The sequence below is a fragment of the Pelodiscus sinensis genome, chromosome 14 (genome assembly GCF_049634645.1).
Source record: "Pelodiscus sinensis isolate JC-2024 chromosome 14, ASM4963464v1, whole genome shotgun sequence".
NCBI lineage: Eukaryota > Metazoa > Chordata > Testudines > Trionychidae > Pelodiscus > Pelodiscus sinensis.
Window position 1 is genome coordinate 31,481,907 of NC_134724.1, and position 17,934 is coordinate 31,499,840.

Here is a 17,934-nt window from a genome sequence, read left to right on the forward strand (position 1 = left end):
GTTTGCTTTTTTTGCAACAGCATCACACTGCTGACTCATATTCAGCTTGTGGTCCACTATAACCCCTACATCCCTTTCTGCCATACTCCTTCCTAGACAGTCACTTCCCATTCTGTATGTGTGAAACTGATTGTTCCTTCCTCAGTGGAGCACTTTACATTTGTCTTTATTAAACTTCATCCTGTTTACCTCAGACCATTTCTCCAATTTGTCCAGATCATTTTGAATTACGACCCTATCCTCCAGAGCAGTTGCAATCCCCCCCAGCTTGGTATCATCTGCAAACTGAATAAGCGTACTTTCTATGCCAATATCAAAATCGTTGATTATTGAACAGAGCCGGTCCCAAATCAGACCTCTGCGGAACCCCACTTGTTATGCCTTTCCTGCAGTATTGTGAACCATTAATAACTACTCTCTGAGTCCGGTTATCCAGCCAGTTATGCACCCACCTTATAGTAGCCCCATCTAAGTTGTATTTGCCAAGTTTATTGATAAGAATATCATGTGAGACCGTATCAAACACCTTACTAAAGTCTAGGTATACCACATCCACCGCTTCTCCCTTATCCACAAGACTCGTTATCCTATCAAAGAAAGCTATCAGATTGGTTTGACATGATTTATTCTTTACAAATCCATGCTGACTGTTCCCTATCACCTTTCCACCTTCTAAGGTGATAGGGATAAATTGCACCTGATATCTCACATAAATCCAGTCATAGGCCTCAGTCCTGCAGATGTTTTGTTTCATGTGTTGAACTGTTAGCATCTGAGTAGTACCATTCAAGTCTATGGGACTACTCATTCATGTGTGAATTATAAGCATGTACCAAATTTAGGATTGGGGCCACATGACTTTGCAACAGGCGTATATTTTTAAAAATACTCTTAGAAATTAATGAAATGAGGTGATAGTGTAAAAATTTGATCTGTTTTTAGGTACTTGTATAGTCCCATCACTGTAGTTTTAGTGTCTCAATTTTTAATTTTTATCTTCAAAGTGAGGTAAAGAAATACTATTATCTCCATTTTCAGGGCTTGACAAATATTGTAATCTACTTGCCTGTGGCGAGTAGATTACACCCCAGAAGAGCCGGCACGGAGCGATCTGCGCATGTGCAGAGCGCAGAACCGTGCGGCTAGCGAGGGGGGGCTCGCTGCCACTCTGCAAACCCTGCCCATTTTACAGATGGCTGGGAAACTGAAGCCCAGTGATTTGCCTAAGGTCATACAGGTAGTCTGTCCTAGAAAAGAGAACTGAACACTGGTTCCAAGTCCTAGGCTCATACCCTAACCTTTGAATCATTCTTCCTCCTAGTGGATATATTTGCTCAATTGAATTAGAATTGATGCTTACGTTTGTTAACGTGGATGGAGTGCTAACTTTTACAGAGAACTGCATTGATAATCTTTGCAGGCTTTTTAACATTATTCACTTATTAGAAAACTTACATTAGCCAGGTCCTACAGGTCTGGGGCACGGGGAGGGAGCGGTTCAGGGCCTTGGGGATGTGTGTGGGGAGGGCAAGCTAGGATACTGGGGACTTGGAGGTGTGTGATTGGGTGGGGTAAGAAGAGGCTCAGGGTAGGGCTCTCTCTCCCCTCTTTTCTCTTCTCCTCCCTCCCCCATGCTGCAACCTGAGGGTGGAGTTTGGGGGGGGGGGGCATACTTTCCCAGTCTGGTGGCAGGCAAGATGAAAGAGCCCCAGGCCTGTTAGCTGCACTTAGTGGTGCAGCTGCCTCCAGTGACCATTCAGTATAGCTCTCCCCTTCACTCACTGCCCTCAGTGGCCACTCTCAGTTTCATGTCCCTCCTCTGCGCCCTTTCCATGTTAGGGAAAATGATCCCATTCCTAGCACTTCCCATGTTCTTGGCACAATAAAACCCCGACCTTCACTTATTTTCGGATAAGAGGAAACTACATACCAAATTTGATCTTATCTCTTATAGTTTAGGAGGAGTTCATGAAAAAATAGACTCAGGCTGTGTCTAGACTACGTCCCTCTTTTGACAGAGGGAAGTAAATTAGACACTTCGAAATTGCAAATGAAGCGGGTGTTTAAATATCCCGTACTTCATTTGCATAATTGCATCATAGTGCTCTTTCGAAAAAGCGCCATTTTGAAAGTAAAACTGCAGTCTAGATGCGGTTCTGTCAAAAACGGCAGACTTTTTCGTAAGATAAGCCTGCTGTTTGACAGAACTGTGTCTAGACAGTGTTTTTACTTTCAAAATGGCACTTTTTTGAAGGCACCATGACACAATTATGCAAATGACGTGTGGATATGTAAACCCCCGCTTCATTTGCAATTTTGAAGTTTCTAATTTACATCCCTCTGCCGGAAGAGGGATGTAGTCTAGACACAGCCTCAGACAGATCTATATTTCTAAAATATATAGCTAGACTCTACGGAAACTAAAACTTAGTTTAGGCCACCAAATGCCTTTTAGTCATCCAATGAAATAATCCTAGAGTGGCCCTTTGTGTATCATGTTATCTAAAACTTTGGATCTGGGCCAGAATTTGACCAATATGTGCTCTATGTAGCCCTACAAATGACACTTCTTGTAAATGGCATTACTATTTCTCTGTCTCTTTGACAAGACATGCATGGCAAGGATGCCTGCTTTTGGTGCTGCTGTTAAATGTGGCATTAGAACTGAAAATAGCCCTTATGTCACAGTACTAGCAATTTTTTTACATGCCTAGTTGACTTTAAAATTAATGAACCTAATAAAGCAGCCTGTTCAGATTTGGGATATAACACTTTTACTAAATCAGAAGCTTTCTTTTCTTCTGACTGAATAAAATATCTTGGAATCAAAGTTCCTTCAGATATCAAATTGCAAAATTTCATGTTCAACCACCAGTTCCCAGCAAATGGGTATGCCTCCTTAGAATACTTGTGGGAAAAGATGCCTTATCAAATCACTGTTTTTCCTCTTCCTCCCAGCTCCTGATGACCATGTAAAAAGATGTTGGGATCAGATATTCTATTTCATAGTAATCACTAATAATCCCAATTTTCCTATAAGAATGGGAGGTTCAGGCTATGTCTAGACTATGGGGAAGATGTGAAAGAGGATATGCAAATTCTGCGGGAATTCTGTGGGAATTTGCATATCTTCCAAACTCACTTTCGAAAGCAGAGCTTTCAAAAGTGAAAGTAATCTAGGCGTGTTTTTTTTCCGCCAACCCCCCCCCTTTTTTTTCGAAAAGCCGTGTAAATCTTATTTTTTGAGGTAAAGGGGCGGGGGGTTGCCAAAAAACACATCTAGATTACTTTCACTTTCCGACAGTAAGATTGGAAGAAGATATGCAAATTCCCACGGAATTTCATATCTTCTTTCAAATCTTCCCTATAGTCTAGACGAGCTGTTAGTGTTTACAAAGAGCAAGTATAGAGGGGTTAATTCTAGTTAAAAACATTTGCCAATGGTTATCACAGAGTGGTGTCCAAGATACAATAGGTTTCTTTGAAACATAGAGTAGGAAATGTTTATTGCAGAGGCATGATATTTGACTTTTAAATGGTGTGCATAGTTTATATAGATCTTAACAGTACTGATAATCTAAAAATGGAAGACACAATCCTGCATTAAATAGCTTTGTAAAGGTATAGTAACAATGCAATTGCTCGGAGCTGGGTGTGAATGTTGGTGTGTATCAGCTTTGTACAATAAGTGAATTTTTATGTTTCGAAGGAGAGCTAAGGAACTTGGCAAATATTGATTGGGATGCTTCTTAAACACAGGAGGAATAAAGGAGCAGGATTAGCAATAGGTAACGGTAAATCCAACTAAGGGAGTTGGGTGGAACATGGGTACAGGGGAAGAATGGATGAAGAGAAACAAGTGAGAATTGCTCACAATCCAAGATGAGAAAGCAGTATCCTCCTGGGTCAGTTCCACAAACTAAGCTATGGTCCGGTCCACCCATGGAAAAATCAGGATTCCTTGAGGAAGAGTGAATAACAATGAGAAAGAAGGCACGAATATTAGAATAAGGGTACGTCTAGACTACAGGCTTTTGTCGACAGAAGTTTTGTCGACAGATACTGTCGACAAAGCTTCTGTCGACAAAGAGCGTCTAGACTACATTCAGTTCTGTCGACAAAGCAAGCTGCTTTGTCGACAAAATCCTGTAGTCTAGACACAACCCTAGATGCAACAACACCTTCTGTCGACAGAACTCTGTCGACAAAAGGCGTGATGCCTCGTAAAATGAGGTTTACCAGCGTCGACAAAACTACTGAGTTCTGTCGACGTTATGTTGACAGAACTCAGCGGTAGTATAGACGCAGGTATAGTTTTGTCGACAAAAGTCCACTTTTGTCGACAAAACTCTGTAGTCTAGACACACTCTAAGAAAGCAGAAAGGACACATCTGACTGTGAATGATGGATGCAGGAGTAGGCTTAGAGAAGGTTAGGGGAAGATATGGGGATTTCAAACTACATACTGGGTCTGATGGTTCAGGTTTCACCATTTTAATGGTATATTGACTTCTAAGCCTAGTGGTGACCGAGTAAAAGCCAGTCTTAGTTACTTTGCTGCTGGTTTGGCTAATATGTTCAGCTTCACTAGAGAAGTATTTGTCCAGTCCATGTAGTCCTAGAAATAAAGTGTGAATAACTCTTAAATATATAGTTAGTTGACTATTCAGTTCAGGTAATCAGAGTGTTTGATTTTTCTTTCAGCCATTCAAAAAATAAAGGTGTGTGTTTGTTTACCATATCACTGACTGAAATATATTAACTCATTCAGACTCTGATACTCTATTTTTAAGGCATGGATTTTTGTATGATGCAAGATATTAAAATTGAATCAAAATATAAGGCAATCTAATGACCACACACATGCCCCTTGTTGGGGCTTTAAAAAAATTCCCTGACAAAATTGCAGCATCAAGATTGTTGAACAAACATGACAAGTCAGGAAATTCAAGGCTCAATATTCTTCTTCACCTGAAACCTGTGAAGTCTGGCAGATGCACTTCCCAGATGGAGTTTACCCAACTCATAACCTTCCCATCTCTCTCATGCCCATCCCCCTCACTCTCACACACACAAACCTGCCAAGACCCCAGCCAGCTCTCCTACCCCCCCTCCCCCCGAGGCTGGAGCATTAGCCCCATCTTCCTGCTGGTGAGGAGAGAAATTCCCCCAGGGAAATGGCAGAACACAAACACACTGCCTGGAGGCTTTCCCCACTGCTCCCATTGACCAAATTGCAATCAGTGGGGGCATCGGGAGGCTGTGCTCCCTTATCTCTCTCATGCCCAGACCCGGTACCCTCATCCCCCCCAAAGAGGAGAAACAGAGTGCTACATTAGGAGGGCTGCATTGTGAGCTCATGGGGTGATTATCAGACTGTTTGTCTGTCTGCTATGACCATTTGTGTGACTGGAGCTAGTTTCAGGGACTGTTGACCCTGTGTGTGTGTTTTGACAACTGAATTAGGAGTGCTTTGTTCCAGGTGGGCCTTGAGGAGGAAGGTTTTGAGCTGGGCCAACTGCTTTCAGCCAGCAGCCTTATAAAAAGCATCCTGTTGCAAACTGAGAGCGAGTAGCAAACAGAGAGTTTGCTTGAGGATTCTCACAGAGTTTTTGTGCCTTTCAGGGTTCTGTGAGAAGTACATACAGCATCTTAAGAGGTTCCTAGAAGGGAAGACAATATGGATAATATGTGATCAGTTGTTGTAACCTGCACAGGATGTGCCTTGTTTGGCTTTCTCCCAGAGAATAGGTGTGACTTCATCTGGATGAAGTGCAAGCTGTTCTCCATACAGGGAGAGAAGGTTAAAGTATTTGCATCAGAGAAAATGTGGACTTTCTGGATAGATGTTAGCGTTTGTTCTTGCAGGCACGTCATACTGAAGAATCAGAGGACAGTGCAGTGTGGGGAGGAAAATTGTCAGCATGTGATCTCAGAAGAATTCATGTACTCCCCAGTGCAGACAGAGGTAAGAGATAGTTTTCAGTCTCTCTGCCAATGTACTATGGTGGAGAAGGGTTGGAAGATTCTTCTGAGGAAAGATGTTGGAAGAAGACCCCACTGACCAGAAAGCATGGGATGGACTTTCCTAAGGGTAGGAATTCTATGACCAAAATTCCCAAGAGGAAGAGACAAATTGTGGTCAAGGACTGAGGCATCCTTCTGCCATCCAGAACCGGAAAACTGAAAGTGTGCTGCTTGCCTGGAGCTAGAATTCAGGATGTCTGCTGGGGCTGATCAAGCTATCAGACTGCTATCCCTTCTACTTCTCCATGTGGGCACCAATAACACTGCCAATAATGACCTTGAGCAGGTCTTTGCAAACTATGTAGCCCTGGGAAGGATAAAGGAGTTTGAGATGCAAGTCATGTTCTCATTCATCCTCCCTGTTGAAGGAAAAGGCCAAGATAAGGACCATTGAATTGCGGAGGTAAATGCATGGTTGTGTAGGTGGTGTCAGAAAGAGGACTTTGGATTTTTTGACTTTGGGATGCTATAGGACCAAGGATCAGTAGGAAGAGATTGGCTTGACCTAACAGAGGGAAGAGTATCTTTGTAGGCAGGCTTGCTAGTTTAATGAGAGGGCTTTAAACCAGGTTCTCCTGGGGATCGTGACTTAAGCCTTTGGATAAGTGGGATACCAGCCTTTGGATAAGTGAGATGGAGGGTGCAACAGGGGAGGCCTCCTGATTCATACTGAAAAAGTAGGACAGTTGGCTAGTTATCTTAGGTGCCTGTATATGAACACAAGAAGCCTAGGAAACAAAAATTGGAAGTCCTGGCATAGTCAAGTAACTATGATGTGATTGGAATAAGACTTGGAGTAATTCACATGACTGGAGTACTGTCATAGATGAGTATAAACTTTTGAGGAAGGAGAGATGGGGGAGAAGAGATAAAGGAGTTGCAGTATGATTGCGCAGAGATCCAATATGCAAACAGAGAAAAGCCTGTTGAAAGTCTTCGGGTTAAGACTTGAAGTGAGAGCAACAGGAGTGATGTCATGGTCAGTGTCTGCTATAGACCAGAAGGTTAAGATAGAAGAGGATTTCTTTGGTCAATTAAAAAGTTTCCAGGTCACAGGCCCTGGTTCTCAGGGACTTCAATCAACCAGACATCTGGGAGAGCAATGCAGCAGTGCATGCCCAATCCAGGAAGTTTTTGGAGAGTGAGGACTATTTCCTGGTGCAAGTGTTGAAGAAACCAGCTAAAGGTCATGATCCTCATGACCGGCTGCTTACAAACAGGGAAGAATTGGTAGGGGAAGTATAAGTAAGTGGTAACCTGGGCTACATCTATACTTCAGGCTTCTTTTGGAAGAAGCTTTTCCAGAAGAGATCTTGGAAAAGCGCATTGGAAAAAGTGATCTGCTTTTTTGAAAGATAGTGTCCAATCAATGTGGACACTATCTTGCGTTTAAGTTGTGATTACTATGGACAGAGTGGCCACTAGGGCACCTGTGCTTTTTCCTGTAGGCTTCTTTAAAAAAAACAAAACAAAAAAAACCTCTTCCGCATCCACCCTTTTTTGGAAAAAGGCTTCTTCCTCCTAGAAAAAGATTTACCGTTGTTGGTAAAACCCCTGCATTCTTTCAATTAAATAACACAATTGCAGTGTGGACATAAGTGTAGTTTTTCTGGAAAAATGGATGTTTTCTGGAAAAACTCTGCAGTGTAGATATATCCCTGGATTGCAGTGATCATGAGATTATAGAGTTCAGGATCTTGGCAAAAGGAAAAAAGGAGAACAACTGAATATGAACCCTGGACTTCAGGAAAGCAGAGTTTGGCTCCCTCAGTGCAGGATTCCCTGGGAGGCTAATATGAGAGGGAAAGGAGTCCAGGAGAACTGGTTGTATTTTAAAGAAGCCTTATTAAGGGCACAGAACCAAACCAAATGTGCAGAAGAATAGCAAACATGGCAGGCAACCTGCTTAGCTTAACAGAGGGAGGCATATAAAAAAACATTGCCCAAGGATGCAGAGGTGTATCAGGAAGGCCAAAATGCAACTGGAGTTGCAGCTAGTAAAGGTTTCTACAGGTAAAATAGCAACAATAAGGTGATCAGGGAAAGTGTGGGACCTTTACTGGAAACCTAGTGATAGAAAATGTGGAAAAAGCTCAAAAGTTAGAGAAGGAACAGGGCATGCTCTGGGAAGGGGGGCAGGGATTGGCAGAGTGTTTGAGGGAAGGGCTGAGACCTGTTTGAGAGAAGGGAGGGGAGGGTCAAACATCCCTTGGTAAAATGGGGTGCAAGTGTAACCCACACACCTACTGGGTGTGGTTGCCTGTTCCGTGTAGTGTCAGAGGCAGGTTCTGGTTGGGAGGTGCTTACCTAGATGGCTCCTAGCTAGCAGCTTTGCAGGACCCCAAGGCAGGCCTGCCAGCAGTCCCAGACAACTCAAAGTGGCTGGCTGCTTGCTATCACTGGCTGCTCTGGGTGCTCCAGCCAACAAGAGCTGAGAAATTGTGTTGGGGGTGGGGGCAGCATGTGAAGACTTGCCCCCAACCCCTGGCCTGAAGCAGAGCTATTAAAGTGGTGCGGGGCTGCTCTGAACTTGAGGCTCCCAGCAGGACAACCCACAAGCCAGATCTGTCAGCTTGGTGGGCTAGATCTTACCCACCCCTAATCTAAATGAAACTTAAAATAGATTTTCTTTAAAATCATCAGTAAGAAATATCACTGGCAGTTTTCAAACAAACATTTATGTGTGTTCTAAGTTAAAATATATAATCTCATGTACTTCTATTGCATCCTCCTGGTTATACAAAATCTAGTTTTAAAGGTATATTTAGTTTCAAACATACAGTTTTAGTGGTTAAACTAACCATATAAAAAGAACCTTTGTTTAGGAAAGTAAAAAATACAAATGCAAAACAAGATTCAACTTGATGACGTGAATCAAGATTTCTTGCTTGCAGACTTAAACCTTGAGTAAAACTGGTGATTTTTAAATGTTTCTGCCATGGCCTTGGTACAATATATTAGTTGTCTAGTGAGGGATAAACCCTGTGCATTTGAAAGGTACATCTGCACAAAAGTTGGGAGCAGTGTTCCCTCTAAGCTGCAAGGCAACACAGCTTCACAGGTGATTAATCAGTCCCACCCAGTCAGCCAGCTCCTGCATGGAGCCCTGAGCCCCTGACTGGGCAGGGCTGATTAATCACCTGTGAAACTGTACTGTAGCACAGCTTAGAGCAAACACTGGTTGGGAGGTGTAACTCTTGCTACATATACTTTCTCTTCTAAGCCAGTGCACTAAAATTAGCAGTGTAACTTTCGGTAAAGGGTGATGGCTAGGTCAGCCTGCTGCCTATGTAGCCAAGGTATCGCTGTGAATTATCACATCAGTTTGAGCATGTCTACCTAACGTGTGAATTACTCCTTTGTCATGTTATTGGATTCTAAAGGTGGGGGAGGGAGGTGTTTGCCCCAAAAGTTGGTATATGAGGTATCAAATGAAAGCTTATGTTCTACTGATTCTGTATATGCTATTTATGTACTTGTATAATATCTGTATATGTACTCTGGGTTGATGCTGGAAAATTCTCTGTTTGAGGCAGAGCAATGTGCCACCTATGTTCATTCAATGGCTATGCTAATTAGTGAGGCTCCATGGACAATAGATCTCTAAGTGCCAGAGACACACCTGAAGGAATGTGTCTGGCTACCTGCAAACCAGTCAGGGCATAATGGCTGCAAGCATGTGAAACAAGGATAGACCGTGTGACCTGCTCTGGCCAGGAGAGCTATCTAAGTGCCAAATGGCAATCTCCATCTAGCCTTGAGTTCAGCTCCTGATCCCAGATGTAGCCTTGCAGGGAACAATGAGTCAGGAAGAATCGTGGAGCCATCCTGACATAGGATGTACACCAGAGACTTTTAAGATAGCAGAGATGTTATAAACTGGTAAGAGCCTGTATCGAGAACTGGGTTATTCGATGCATGTAATATATTCTCCTTAACCTTACTCTCATGCTTTTCTTTTGTTTAGTAATAAACCTTTAGATTGTAGATTCTAAAGGATTTGCTCAGTGTGTTCTTGTGGGCAAGATCCAGAGTGTAAATTGACTGGGACCTGTGGCTGGCTTCTTGTGACAGGAAGAACCTGTTCGGGGTAGGTGAGATTGGGTTCTATAACCCTTCACCTGTGTGTTAGGCCTGGGGCTGATTGGGGCACAGGAAGAGCTGGGGTGTCTGAGGGGTTTTGCTCGTGAGGCTTCTGGCTGGCCAGATTGGCAGCTGAAGTGCTCGGTGTGACTGGTTTGTGGCCTATTTGGGAGGGTCCCTGATCTGGGGCTGTAAGGAGCCCCGAGTCTGAGCAATTCGCCCTGAGTGGATGCCCTCAGCTGTGCCCAGACCTGGCTTGGTCTGTCACAGCCTCCCACAGCAACTTCTGACCAGGATCCATGTCTGCAGGACCTGCCAGCTAAGAAACTCTAAACAAAAAGGGCTGTCATTGCCTGGGAAGGATTTCCCTTCAAAAAAAGAGCTTACTGGCACCATCCTCATTTGACTGACAGGTGCCAGACTTGTCTTACTGGAGGTGTCCCAAGGAGCTAAGGCATCTATGCAGCTATGCCCTCCATCTGCTCAGAAGCCAGCAGCAAGATGGCCATCCCAACATCAAAGGAACTGGCAGCACTGCAGGTGCTTGCATCTTCAGTGCCCTCATCGCCAGCACTGAAGGAGCCTTCCGTGCAGAGTCCATGCCGCCAGCACCATAGGTACATATAGTCACTGATCTGGTACTGACAATGGCATTGAGTTTCTCCATACTGAGGTCACTTACTTTTTACATGGGCTTGGCCATATCTTCGGTACTGGACGCTCTCATTTTCAGTAATAATGCTATTCCTATGCACGGGGGCCTACCAAATCAATAAAAACAACACTGTGACCCACCCTTTTCAAATGATGACGTGATCATTCTCACCCCTTATTCATCTCCCAAACCTACTACACAGCCTCAACCACCTCGGATTCCAGGACAAGTCTGGCAGCCATTTCCACCTATTCCCCTTCCTACCACTTGGCTAGGCTGGGACCATGGGCCCCCTCTAGAACACAACAATCTGCTCCTTTGCAGGCAGTGATCCACAGAGGCAAGAACTCTTCTCTCTGCCCCATCTGGACACACTCCAACAAGATATAGAAGGGCTGGAAGATGTACAAGAAGTTGACACCATGCCTCTTACACCTCTGTCATCATCATCACTAAATGAGACTATTGTGCCCCCAATCCCTGTTATGGGAGATGACTTCAAATCCTTTTAAGACTTCTTTAAAAGGGCAGCAGATTCATTGGACATCTCTCACAGAATTACCTAAAACACAGCATAAACTGAATCTAGCAAACCCCTGCATCCATCCTGCTGCCTTCTAAGTGAGCAGACTGAAAGAATTATGTGCTGGCCAAAGCAGCTGAATTCCTCTTTTCTCATCCTGCACCAAATTCTCTAGTCATAGAGGTGGTACACCATACAGGTAAGCAGGCTCAGTTTAAAACAATCCTCTATGACAAGGATTGGAAGAGGTTAGATATTTTCGGTAGAAAAGCATACTTTGTCTGCTTCCCTGAAGTTCTGCATTGTGAACTACTAGGCTGTGTTGGCAAAATAAACCTAGAGCTTGTTTGAGAAAATGAGGCTGTTTATTGTCTGGTAATTTTATCAATAGATTCGTACAAAGCAAACATAGCAGAGGGATCACTGAGGGTAAGTCTACACTAGCTCGTTAATTTGAGCTAGGTAGGCAAATCAGGGAACCGGAGTTGCAAATGAAGCCCGGGATTTAAATATCCCGGGCTTTATTTGCATGTCCCCGTCCGGCCGCCATTTTTAAATCCCCCTTAGTCCGAACGAACTGCCCGCGGCTACACGCAGCAGTTTACAGTTAATCCGAACTAAGGACTTAGTTCGGATTAACTGTAAACTGCTGCGTGTAGCCGCGGGCAGTTCGTTCGGACTAAGGGGGATTTAAAAATGGCGGCCGGACGGGGACATGCAAATAAAGCCCGGGATATTTAAATCCCGGGCTTCATTTGCAACTCCGGTTCCCTGATTTGCCTACCTAGCTCAAATTAACGAGCTAGTGTAGACATACCCTGATAGTGAATACAGTGCTGCAGGCATCTCTAGACTCTGCCCTTTGTCTGTTTGTTTGATGGAATCTTTCATTCTCTAGCAGTTCTTCTGTAGTCACTTTATATATTAATTAGCAGAAGCCATATCTAAAGACACTTAAAGCTAGAGTAGGCAGACCCCTAGAAAATATTCTACAGCAGGAAAAATCTTAAGGCTTCATCCTGCAGCCTTGGTCACATGAGTGCAGATTCCAGGATAAGTCCTGTGCACTGTAAATCTCACAAAAGTAAGGCCTAACTCATTCATGAAGTACATTGAAATCTTTATAGAAGGGCCCAATACTATTTTAGGAGGATGGGACTTTGACTAAGACTGAAGTCTTATTCCACTTTATAGTAAGATTGTATCAATTTGTCTGGTTTTGGTTTTTTGTCTTTTCTTCTGATATATATATTGTAAATCTTTGCTAAAAGTATGTTTAAAATATCCTTAAGATAGGTTTTGATCTCATGTCATAAGTCTTCCTAGCACATTTGATGGGTTCAATCTTGGAAAGAATTGTTCCTTTCTCCCTGTCCACTTTCAAAGTGAAATTGGCTAAGTTGCCAGTGGGTGAAAATGTCAGATGTCAGAAAACACTTGTGACTATTTCTGGAGCGAGAACTTAGTAGAAGTCTCCCGTGCTCTGCTTTATTTACAACATGCTTGAAAAGAAGATGAAATATGACTGATTTTTAACACTGCTCCTTACTGTTTAACACACAGAGTCCCCTTTAAGCAATTCTAACATTTAGGGAAAAATAACTTGCTGGAGTCATGTAAAACTCAGTTTTATAAAACCTGTCAGATATTACAGTTTTTTTGCTACTAATTTGTCTATAAATAATCTTATCTACTGACATTTAAAAACTCTTGAGGTTGGCGTCTCTTTGTATGTTGTTGGAGCTGCATTCTGGAGACCCAGGCTTTATAAATTGTTAGGCTCTGGGGCAACTATCCCTTTTCTCCTCCCTTGGTGGCCCTGTGCTTTCATGTGTTTGTATCACTTACTTGAGAGAGTCTGAAACTTCTGTTGATGAACAGGAAGTTGGGATGTAGGTATGTCTGATTCTTGTTTTTCAACATATAGCTCTAGCATGTCATGTGATGACTCTGGCTGTATTAGATTTATTGACTTTCTGTTGTGTCTGCTGCCCTCCAGATTTAAACTTCATAAGCAAAGAAAAATACTTTTAAACCTCAGACTTATTTATATCCATTGTTGGATGGAGAAGAGAATAGGCCAAAGTTTAAACCTTCAGGAAAGAGCTTTAGTAATGTTTTTTCCCAACTTCTCTACCCAAACTTGTTAATTTCTTTTCCTCAAAGTAAATCTGAGGTAAAGGTATCAATGCTATTAAGTAAGTTATAATGCTTATAGTAAGTTAAGATAGTCTGACACTTATTCTTGTATAGGTTGCACCTCCCTTAACTGGGATGCTCTGGTTCAGCAACATCTGTGTTTCAGCAGGAGGGCCAACAGCTGGGAGCCTGGCATAGCCCAGGGTTGTGATGGTAGGGTAGGTGTTGGTTGGCCTGCTGCCTAGAAGTCCTGCCTGGGAGTGGGATTGGTCAGCAGGCAGCCTGGACAGGGCCAAAGGAGCCGATGGCAAGGAGGAGTGGCAGACTGAGGAGCTAATGACAGAGGACCTCCCTTGATTTGGCAAATTCTCTCATCTGTGACAAGTCAGGTCCCGAGGGTGCTGGACCAGGGAGGTCCAACATGTATTACTTTACATACATCTATACCAAAGTTTCCTGTCTCTTCTATTTCAGGAATCTTATCCCTCTTCATCACCAATATGGTTTGTGGAATCAGATGATCCAAACCTGACTTCAGTGTTGGAGCGATTAGAAGATATTAAGAAGAGCAATACTCTGGTGAGGAACTAATAGTTTTTAACTTTTTCATTAATTGCAGGTCAGATTAAATAAAAAGTGGTTTCACATGGTAAGGTTGCACTCCCACCCCCTAATACTTCTGGCTGTTGGCTTAAACTTTTACATCATAAGGCAGGCAGCTCTTTTTTTTTAAAAAAAAAGTACTGAATCGTAGGGTTGGAAGAGACCTAAGAGGTCACTGAGTCCTACCTCCTGCCCAAAGCAGGACAGACCCCAAATAAATCATCCTAGCCAGGGCTTTGTCAGGCCAGGATTTAAAAACCTCTAGGCTATGTCTACACTGTAGGCTTTTTGAGCAAGAATGGCTGTTCTTGCACAAAAACTTGCATAGTGTCTTCACTGCACATGTGTTCTTGCACAAGTAAATTTACAGTAAGGCATTGGAACAGAGGGCTTCTTCCACAAGAGTTATTCCTTTCCTCGCAAGGAATAATCCCTTTTGCTCAAGAAGGCAGTGTGGATGGGCAACAGGGGTTTCTTGTTAAAGAAACCCCTATGGCTAAAATGGCCATCAGAGCTTTCTTGCGCAAGAGAGCGTCCATACTGCCATGGACGCTCTTGCGCAAAAGCACATCTCTTGCGCAAAAGCACATGGCAGTGTGGACATGCTCTTGCGCAGAACAGTTCTTGTGCAAAAAGCCTGCAGTATAGACATGGCCCATGGGTTGGAGATTCCACCACCTCCCTAGACAATCTATTCCAGTGCTTTGCCACCCTCCTAGGTAAAATAGTTTATCCTAGTATTCAACCTAGACCTCCCCCACCGTAACTTGAGACCACTGCTCCTCATTCTGTCCTCTCACTGTTGAGAACAGCCTCTCTCCATCCTCTTTAGAACCCCCCTGCTTTCAGGTAGTTAAAGGCTGCTATCAAATCCCCCCTCATTCTTATCTTCTGTAGACTAAATAAGCCCAAATCCCTCAGACTCTCCTCATAAGTCATGTGCTCCAGCCCCCTAATCATCCCTGTTGCCCTGAGCTAAACCCTCTCCAATGCGTCCACATCCTTTCTGTAATGGGGGTGGGAGGTGAGGGCAGAATTGGACTCAATATGCCAGATGTGGCCTTACCAGTGCCAAATAAAGGGGAATAACCACTTCTCTAGATCTGCTGACAGTGCTCTTCCTAAAGCACCCTAATATGCTGTTAGTCTTCTTGGCTACGAGGCCACAATGTTGACTCATATCCAGCTTCTCATCCCCTATAATTCTCAGGTTCTTTTCTGCTAAACTGCTACTTAGCCAATTGATCCACAGCTGTGAACAGTGCTTGGGATTCTTCCATACCAAGTACATGATTCTGCACGTGTCCTTGTTGAACCTCATCAGATTTCTTTTGGCCCAATTCTCCAGTTTGTCTGTCACCCTGGACCCTATCCCTACCCTTAAACGTATCTACCTCTCCCCGTAGCTTAGTGTCATCAGCAAACTTACTCAGGGTGCAATCCATCCCCTCATTCATGTAATTAATAAAGATGTTAAACAAAACTGGTCCTAGAACCAATCCGTGGGGCACTCTGCTAGAAACTGACTGCCAACCTGACATCTAGCCATTGATCACTACCTTTTGGGCCTGACAGTCTAACCAGCTTTTTATACACCTGATAGTCCATGTATTCAATCCATACTTCCTTAATTTGCTGGCAAAAATATTGTGGGAGTCCATATCAAAAGCTTTGCTAAATTCAAGGTATATCACATCCATTGACTTTCTCATGTCCACAGAGTCAGTTACTTCGTCGTAGAAGCTAATCAGATTGTTTAGGCCCTGCTTACCCTTGGTGAATCCATGTTCACTATTCCTGATCACTTTCCCCTCTTCCGAGTGCTTCAAAATGGATTCGTTGAGGATCCCCTCCATGATTTTTCCGGGGACTGAGGTAAGGTTGACTGGTCTGTAGTTCCCTGGATTGTCCTTCTACCCTTTTTTAAAGATTGGCACTACATTTGCCTTTTTTCAGTCATCCGGGACTTTTCCCGATCTCCACAGGTTCTTGAAGATAATGGCCAAAGACTCTGCCATGCTGTTTGTCAACACCCTCAGTACCCTCAGATGCATTAGATCTGGCCCCATGGATTAGTGTATGTCCAGCTTTTCTAAATAGTTCTTAACCTGTTCTTTCTCCTCCATAGACTTCCTTCCTCTTTCCTATTCTATGTTGCCTAGTGCAACAGTCTGGAAGCTGACCTTGTCTGTGAAGATAGAGGCAAAAAAAAGCATTGAGTACTTCACCTTTTTCCACATTCTCCACTAAGCTACCTCCCTCATCCAGTAAGGATTCCACACCTTCCCTAACCACCCTCTTATTGCTAACATGCCTGTAGAAATCTTTTTTGTTACCCTTCACATCCCTTGCTAGCTGCAATTCCAATTGCGCTTTCACCTTCCTGATAACACGCCTGCATGCTCGAGCAATATATTTATACTCCTCCCTAGTCATCTGTCCAAGTTTCCACCTCCTGTAAGCTTCCTTTTTGTGTTCTAGCTCATCAAGGATTTCACTGTTAAGCCAAGCTGGTTGCCTACCATATTTGCTTTTCTTCTTGCATATCAGGATGATTTGTTCTTGTGCCTTCAATAAGGCTTCTTTAAAATACAGCCAGCTCTCTTGGATTCCTTTCCCCTTCATGTTAGCATCCTGGGGATCCTGCCCATCAATTGCCTGAGGGGAGAGTGAAAGTTTGCTTTTCTGAAGTCCAGGGTGTATATTTTGCTGCTCTTCTTTCTTCCTTTGGTCAGGATCCTAAAATCGACCATCTCATCATCACTGCTGTCCAGATTGCCACCCTGTACTTGATTAGTAATCCCAAAAGTCTTGAGTTTTTTGGATGATGTTAAACTGTCTGAGAGAACATTTTGTTAAATTGTCAATGGTGTAACTAATGCATTCTGAAAATAGTTCGATGTGCAAATCTATTTATCATTTAACTTGTAGCCTGTTAATCTGTACTTGGGAGCATTTAAATAGTTAGTGTTTCTATTATATAGAAATTAAAATGACTTCAGTACTTTTGTGGGTGGAATTTAATGTGTGCTTTTAGAGTAAACGTGGTCCTGAATTCAATTGGAATTGTGGTTTCCATAGCTGAAAACAATTCTCAAACTTAACCCTAAACACTCTTTGTTTTAGTAATAAAGATGTCTAATTTTGTCCTAGATAGTTTTGCATTGCAGGTGGCAATGGCATTGAGCCCTGTAAGCTTGTCAGCTCTGGGAGGGGCGCCTCCCCTTCGGGGTCAGTGGGCCACTCCAATTCACTACACCCGGATCCGTCTCTGAGGGGAATTAACACATCAAATAACCAGTCTGGGGGTCCCCTGCTCCTACCTCAGGGCGGGGTGACAAAAGTAAACAATACCAAGGTGGCCTGGGTTTGGGCAGGCCAGCAAATAATAGTCAGAGTCCCAGCCTTAGTTCAGGGCTGGGTGTCAGGTAAACAATTTATAAGCCCAGCCCTTGGTCAGGGCGATGCAACAGGCAAGCAGTCTATAAGCCCATCCCTTGGTCAGCAAATAGTTTATAAGGCCCAACAGTTTATCAAGGCCCAGCCCTGGTTCGGGAGGGAGGAGGGGGGGGGGGCCGCCGGAAAGCAGTTTGTAAAGTAATCTACATGTTTCAGGTCTCCTGACTCAGTAGGGCTGCAGGCAGCTTGCTGGCCGTGGTGGAGAGGGGGAGGCTACCACCCAAGCATTGGGTGGCAGAGGGGACACAGGGCCGCTCACTCCACTGTGTCCCAGCCCAGGTCCCTAGAGGCAGCAGTCTGCTGTTGCTGGATCAGCAGGAGCTCCAGCCCAAAATGCACTGATCCGGGCATGTCTATGTCCATGCTGTCCCCTGGGCCACTTCCCTCCTCAGCATGTATCCGGTGGTTGCATAGGTCTCCCACAGAGTCACAGGGATCCAGGTCC

General features: G+C 43.7%; 1 protein-coding gene across 6 annotated transcripts in view; it reads left to right on the forward strand.

The window, feature by feature from the left end:
* The window catches only part of UBE2Q2 (ubiquitin conjugating enzyme E2 Q2), a 120,538-nt gene that overhangs the window by 5,937 nt on the left and 96,667 nt on the right, over window positions 1–17,934 (forward strand). For 3 of the 6 annotated variants that reach the window (XM_075897351.1, XM_025186203.2, XM_025186204.2), the window contains 2 exons: window positions 5,869–5,968; window positions 13,902–14,006. The exons of 1 other annotated variant lie outside the window; for it this stretch is intronic. In XM_075897351.1, the coding sequence (XP_075753466.1) occupies window positions 5,869–5,968; window positions 13,902–14,006 (205 nt within the window). The remainder of the gene's footprint in view (window positions 1–5,868; window positions 5,969–13,901; window positions 14,007–17,934) is intronic. 2 more of the 6 variants (XM_075897352.1, XM_075897355.1) reach the window with 1 other exon arrangement.